The sequence below is a fragment of the Montipora capricornis genome, chromosome 2, assembly GCF_036669925.1.
Source record: "Montipora capricornis isolate CH-2021 chromosome 2, ASM3666992v2, whole genome shotgun sequence".
Taxonomy (NCBI): domain Eukaryota; kingdom Metazoa; phylum Cnidaria; class Anthozoa; order Scleractinia; family Acroporidae; genus Montipora; species Montipora capricornis.
The window spans coordinates 12,697,491-12,704,990 of record NC_090884.1 but is presented as its reverse complement, the minus strand read 5'-3'; the positions used below and the strand labels follow the sequence as shown (position 1 = coordinate 12,704,990).

General features: G+C 39.4%; 1 protein-coding gene across 1 annotated transcript in view; it reads right to left on the bottom strand.

Annotated features, from left to right (window-relative positions):
- The window catches only part of LOC138038871 (uncharacterized), a 61,363-nt gene that overhangs the window by 6,851 nt on the left and 47,012 nt on the right, over positions 1-7,500 (bottom strand). Inside the window, exons 10-12 of the mRNA XM_068884949.1 lie at positions 6,926-6,979; positions 6,053-6,089; positions 4,733-4,776 (exon numbers count right to left, since the gene is read on the bottom strand). Coding sequence (XP_068741050.1) covers positions 4,733-4,776; positions 6,053-6,089; positions 6,926-6,979 — 135 coding nt within the window. The remainder of the gene's footprint in view (positions 1-4,732; positions 4,777-6,052; positions 6,090-6,925; positions 6,980-7,500) is intronic.

Genomic DNA, 7,500 nt, shown 5'->3' with positions numbered 1-7,500 from the left:
AAAGCGTCTATAGTGTGTACAGTTTGCCTGAATTGTAGTTCACACAAGCGCACTCAAGAGTTTTGAAGGGTAATCTTAAATTGAACTTTTGAGGCATGTCGAGCTCTTTCAATCAGTTAAATTAAGGGAAAATAAGAGGTCCACATATGGAGCAACCCAGTCCAGATCGTAGCTAGGGGTACGAGAATTTCATTTCAGTTATTTTTAGAAGAAAAATACAATCACTCGTGGCGTCATATCACAATTCCATTTTTTCGCTCTTATGAGGTCTATGATTCAGGGTACCTAAACCTTCTTATGTATTTAATGCCATCGAAAAACAACTTTTCTGAAATCAAAAATCTGAGCCAATGCCAAAACTATCCCTCTGTCGCTCCATTTTCTCATGATTACAATGCTAATCAACCAAATATGACAAGTTTTCTTTATACTTTCCAAGCAAACAGCGAATAGACTTAGATTGTCAAAATACCAACGAAAAGGAATAACACTCCGTGGCATCAAATGATGTTATGAATAGTTAGTTTAACGACAGGTACACAGTAGCAGTCACTTTATTTTCAGTTAAGCCGGTTGGTTCACTCACACGAGCTAGACAGCTAAAAAGTTTGCAAAATTGGTGAGACACTCCCGTTAAAAAAACAGCTTTTCTAGCTTCTAATACCCGTTGTATCTACAATTCCAATCTTTCCCACCTCCCCCCTCCCTCTTCCCCTTTCCATGTTGACTGTTTAAGTTTTCAGCAATTTTTTGTATTGCTAGCAACAAGTTGCAAAAATAGTGGAGACACTTCACCTTCTTGGGAGAGAGAAACCCCTTCTTGTAAGGCGGATTCTTCTATAAACACCAAGTAAGACAGCCACAAAGGTTACTAGGTTATCTGCTGCATCATGTATTCATATTAAACAAAAAACCCTAGATGTATCTACCAGCAGGGATACACCATCAGTCCTAGTTCAACACTTTGTTGGCCTTGGTGTTCACACTTCACATTACTATGCACACAGATACAATTTAAGTTTTATTTTTCTAACTCATTAACTTGATACTAACTCAGAGGCAGCTTTGATAGTTCCTTGTCATCATTATTATCATTTTGATTCAATAAATTCTGAATCTATTTATGTTTTTTATAGGATTACGTAGGGCGATGTAATTTTTCAGTTTTTTAGCTTTAAAATTTAGGGGATTTTTTCCTGGATCCACCCAGAACAGGTAGTTTTGACACCTGATAAGGTTTTTTTTCCTGGCTCCATCCAAAAGAACGAATGATTTTACTGCCGCAATACACCCTAGATCAGAAGCTATACAATCTCACTTATGCTTCCAATTTTTTCTGGGTCATTGCCTTTTTTAGCCTTCAATTTCGTACTAGTATTTTAAATTGCTTTGGGCATTCCAGGATCCATGTTTTGTCATACTGGTTCCCAGATATACTCTTTCCCACATCTCGTACCCAGGCCATGTGCACAGTTTGGGTCGTATTTGAATTCTCTTGTCGCAAGCAAGGCTGACGTTTGCAGGGTACTTCGCAAAATTTTGGAGCAAAGGGAAATTTTTTGCCAGCTTTTTCTTCCATGTAAGTAACCAGGAATCCTTTTTTTCTTTATTTTATTTTTTAATTAAACTATAATTTTGCTTCAGAACGTCCATGATACACATGATGAGTTGTGTTTTTGGTAAGAGTTACTTTCTAGTTTTATTTAATCGACTTGGAAGCCTTGGTCGTGTTAGTCTGTCCATGGATTTTAGTCTTAGTTTTTGTCCAGAGTTGTGGCTTGTTGTTCTTCTCTTTTTCCTTTCTTGACTCGGCACGAGGGGGTCGGGTAGAGGTCCAGCGCTGGACTAGAAACCCCCTTGCTCGGTTGCGCTCTACCCCTGAAGATTCGCAGCCATTTACGAGCCTAATGGTGTCGCAGTCAGCTTGTCTTTATCCTTGGGATTTTTGGGTTTGCCTCGTAGAACTGGTGTTTCATATTCCATGGGATTTCTTTAGTTTTTTCCGTATATTTTTTAAGAACGAAGATTTTAGTATAAAGATTTTTTCATCTTTATTATTCCCATTTTTAAGAACGAATAATTTTCATGGTCAAATATTTATTAATCCCTCCTACGTGATTTAGTTTTTCGTACATGTACTATCTGACTGTTTCTGGGATTACAATTTTAATTTCACACAGAGTTTGTTTCTTTCGTTAACTTTATTGTGGGGTTGAGAGTTTGCTTTGTGAACATCTCCCCCTCATTTTACAGACTAACCATAACTTTTGTCTATGATTTTCCCTCAACTCACCATCCACACACACACTATTCCCCAAAACTACCTACTGATTAATGAATGTTTTAATTAGTAGAGAGAAACCCCTTCTTGTAAGGCGGATTCTTCTATAAACACCAACTAAGACAGCCACAAAGGTTACTAGGTTATCTGCTGCATCATGTATTCATATTAAACAAAAAACTTGCTTTATCATAACTCTTTCGCGATTATTCAGTCTCGTTCACGTCCTACAATATGGGCAAAGTACCCCAAAAATAATTTGGTACGAGCGGTTTAGAGTGCAAATAGAGAATGAAAGATTCGCTGTTGCATTCTTACGTTGTCGTCAAAACCTCGTATTTGGTGATTTCACGTCGTCGTTATGCAGAGGACCGCTAACATACTTGCTAAAATCCGTGCTGCACGTGCAGCACAATTATTTATGTTCTTTTAACCAATGATATTATTGTTTTGTGGCGTTGCAGTAGTCTTAGCCGTCGTCGTTTCTTAAACTCCCTATTGGATAGAACAAGTCATTGGTCATCAGAATGCTACTTACATTTTTGCCAATACCACCAACTGGGTGCAAGAGAGGATGAGGTAAGAGAACAGAACCCCCAAACATGGGGTAATGGTAGTTTTTTAAAATCGAATTTTTAGCTACGCAGCGCTTTTTAGAGACGGCCAGTCGTAATGACGTAATATAATTTTAAATATGCGTGGCGTTAGGAAGGAGAACTTAAAATAGCTTTGTGAAACTATGATGTGGCGTGGAGATCTATTCTCTTACCTCATCCTCTCTTACTGGGGGTTATTTGGGACTTGTTTTGTCTTCTCAGACAAGCCTAGCGGGACCGAATGTCAAAGAGAAGAGGAAAGGAGGTAAAACGGTGTCGAGTGGTCTAAAGTCTGTAAATATTTCGAAATAATCCCTATTCCACTTTTCAAAATAACAAAAAACACGCTAAGTTCTTTAATTTTTTTTCACCGCTAACGGTTATTTTCTTGTCCTTTTAACGCCTAGCGGTTAACTTTTCTTGACCTTTCACGGCTAACGGTTAACCCCACTGAGACTCTCTAAAGCCACAATTAAAACACTATTATATTGAGATATTATCACTACTACTGAAATTCTATGTATTCTCTCCCTTGCATATACATGCATATTTCTTTCATAAATAGGTATATATGTAGATACATGTATTGAAAAGAATTAATTTGTTACACGTCAACTGATAGGCCCGCCAAGATTAGCTTAGCCAAGGAAATAAAGATTGTCGATTGATGAGCCCAACATTGAGCTTGGCGGGCCAAAAAAGTCGAAGAAGTTAGCACGTCTTTTAGGTACAAACAAAGACCCATCAGTAGGAGCCTTCTTGACAGACCTACAACGTAGTTTTTCTTAGAAACACTTTCCCGGAAAAAAAGCGTTTCTCTGATTACGGTTAGCAAATCAGAGCTGTAGATTACGCATTCACAGCTCCGGCTAAAACATGGCGGATAGACGGGAATCGTGGATGGATTCCTCAACCCTAGTGGCTTGTTCTCTTGAGAAAATCCATGATGCCAATTTCTCCATTTCACCTTCCTTCAGAGAGATTAAGGCTGTTGTTTTGATTCGCTTTCCCGATCCTTTTCTAGCCGTACCGGCGCATAGCTCCTTCAGACAAGAATTCTTCGGAGTAGTCGCTTCTTTGTGTCAATCACTTTCCTCGCTACTTTCTAACTCACTCTCACTCTTACTCTCAGATTCTTCATTATTCTCACAGTCGTCACCAAAATACCATTTATCTGTATCTCCTTCAGTACTTTCTACCTGTGAATTAGAGCTTACCGATTCTCGTCTGTCCGCCACGTTTCAACCAGAGCTAATTTATGCGGGATTGTAAATTAGGAATATGCAACTCTGATTGGCTAACCGTAACCAAGGAAACGCTGTTTTCTGGGGAAAGTGTTTCTAAAAATAACTAGGTGTGTTAAAACGCCCGATCCAAAAGTAAAAGGGGAGAGGAATGCTCCTACTGATGGGTTCCTGGTACTAAGGATTCCATGAGAATTTCAATTATCAAAAACCCGAAGCGAGAGGAGAATTTCTTTTTGCTTATTTTTAAATTAAATATCGCACCAAATGGGGTGCCATACCACAATGCCACGTTTTTCGCTCTGATGACGTCAATGAAAAAATGTAGTTGTAGATGTTCAGGGAAACTAAACTTACTTATGATAACGTTTTTGAAATTAAAAATCTGAGCCAACGCTTAAACTCTCGTTATGTCTCTCCATTTTTTGTTAACTTCAATGCTAAACAAACAGTACAAGGGTTTTCGTTTCCCTTGTTTACCAATACAATACTACAAAAACAACTATTAGCCCCAAAAATATTAACCTGTGTAGAGCCACCCATCCCATTTTTTTTGAGGAGAGGTGGCGGCTGTACACAGGCCTCACAAAAACTAGCCAACTCCTACTTACGTTTTTTCTGAAAATGCTTTTTCCTCTTCACGTCTTCCTAAAAACTAATCAAGAAATGAGGAAACAAGTTTTAGCAATCCGTAAAAAAAGCTGTTCTGTACGAGGTTGATTTCGTGCAGAAGCTGCCCGATTACCGGCTTTCTGTCAAGATTTCCTCGCAGGTCTCTTAACTTCGTTATGCATATCTACCTCATGAAAACAAGTAGGTCACTGACCAGCCTTCCCCAAGTTTCAGCCCACGCGGATGTATGCTTTTAGTCAAAAGGCTCAATTCCGCAGGGGTAAGCATCTCATTTACAAAATATCACTGTTAACAGTAGAAGACGCAGAGAATGAATTTTTTGGTCAAAGTAGCACTTTAATAACAGCAAAGGTATTCACTTAATCAGTGTTTAAACGTCATCGGATCAACGTTTTGGAAATCTCTGATAAAACAGAGCTTCTATCTTAAACTGTTTCATTCCGCACGTCAAATACACCTGTCTTTCATATAAATACGTAGTAGGGGGCAAGAACGATGACAAGGGCTAAGACAAAACCAAGAACCAAGAGACTGCACACCGGAGCTCAGCCCGCTCCAGCATCAAGCTGCAATGCGGCAGGTCAAGGGTACGAACCCGAGCCAGATCAAAACTCTGGATCTTAAAATAACTGAGGAGAAACTGCTCCCTTTGTAATTTCATCTGAAAAAAGTTAGACTTCCAAGTCTTCTCGAATAAGGACTATAAACCGTTTGTCCCGTCTCACAAATATTTATTAGCCAGTACCAAAAATACCATAGTACTCTTTGTCTGTCCCTCCAAAATTTTGCATAAGCATTGCTTTCATTTTATCTTGGGACTTGCAATGGTCCAAGGAGAAACTGGAAACAATGCTTGTGCAAAATTTTGGAGGAAAAAACAATGCGTATCATGGTATTTTTGATAATGGCTAATTAGATACAAATCACAAATATCTAAACGGGGCGTAGTAGCAGCAATTCCCAGTGTTGTGACTGTCCTTTTTGAGTATTTGGGTCAGTGGTGGGTAAGTATACCAGGTCCATATGTATTGATACGTATGAAATAAAATTAAGAGTTTCCCAGCTTTTTCTAACACTTTCCCCTGCGCTATAAAAATAGAAATTAAGCATTAAAGAAAAAAAAACATTATAAACCGGTCAAGTTCGGTCCGTATAGGGAAAAACTGTGCCCTCGGTCTCGAATACGACCCTCGGCCTGCGGACCCGGGCCGTACTCGAGACCTCGGCCACAGTTTTTCCCTATACGGACCTCCCGGTCGGTAAATAACATATATATATTTCATAAATCCAATCCTTACCGGCTCACTGAATACTGGCTTTACGTCCCAAAGCAAACTGTGAGGAAAAGGAAACACTCCGAGGCATCAATGATGTTATGAACAGAAAGTCACCGACAGGTACACTGTGGCAGTCAATTTATTCTCAGCTAAGCTGGTTAGTTCATTCACACGAGCTAGCCAGTGAGCTGAAGGGAGATCAAGGAGGAAGAGCAACAAAAACTGTGCATAACATTGCAGACCTTAGGGGTGTGAGACTTTTATTTCAGTTATTTTTAGGCGAAATACGATCACTTGGGAGGTCATAGTACAATGCCATGTTTTTCGCTCTGATGAGGTCTATCACAAAAGATAGTTGTAGATGTTTAGGGTAACTAAACAGGTGTCTGACATTTGCAGACTGCAGACTGCCTAAAAATAGCGCTGATAAACATTATTTAAGTCTAAGAACCCATTTCAAATAGCGCAGATAAACGTTATTTAAAAGTCTAAGAACCCTTAAGTTGGTTAGTATAACGACAGCTACACAGCAGCAGTCACTTTATTTTCATTTAAGCCGGTTGGTTCACTCACACGAGCTAGACAGCTAAAAAGTTTGCAAAATTGGTGAGACACTCCCGTTAAAAAAGAGCTTTTCTAGCTTCCAATACCCGTTGTATCTACAATTCCAATCTTTCCCATCTCCCCCCTCCCTCTTCCCCTTTCCATGTTGATAGTTTCCAGCAATTTTTTGCATTGCTAGCAACATTGATAAGGGGGGAAGGGGGGCTGCAGTGTAGGAGATAATAGGTAAATTAACAACGCCCCAAGAAGGTGAAGTATCTCCACTAATTTTGCAACTTGTTGTAGCAGAAGGGAGAGTGGGGAAAAGAAACAATAACTCAAATTGCTTACCTTTTAGCCCTTGGGTGAATGCGGATTGGATCTTCGTAGGAAATGCTTGGTGACCTAGAGTCAAAATAACACTCTTAATTATAATCTCTGCCTCTTTAGCAAAGGATGTCACATGGTTTATTGGTTCGACTAGAGTTTTGTAATTGTACCAAAACACCAAAGTTCCCGGCTAACGGTTTCAAAATTCGCCTTTTCACGGCTAACGGTTATGTTTTTCCGTCGCGGTTTACTAACATGAAAAACAAAGAAACGTCCCTCGTAGAAAATGAAGCAACTTTTTTTGCTTTTTGGCGTTCTCTGTGTTACTTAGTAGCGTCTTAATACACATATTAGGGAGTTTAAGATCTACGACGGCGACGGTCGACGAAAACGTTACCTCAAAATACAACTTTGCTTTATCATAACTCTTTCAGTCTCGTTCACGTCCTATATTGGGCGAAGTACCCTAAAAATGCTTTGGTACGATCGGTTTCAGAGTGCAAATAGAGAATGAAAGATCCGCTGTTGCATGCTTACGTTGTCGTCAAAACCTCAAATTTAAGGACCTTAAGATATACGACGGCGACGTCGACGAA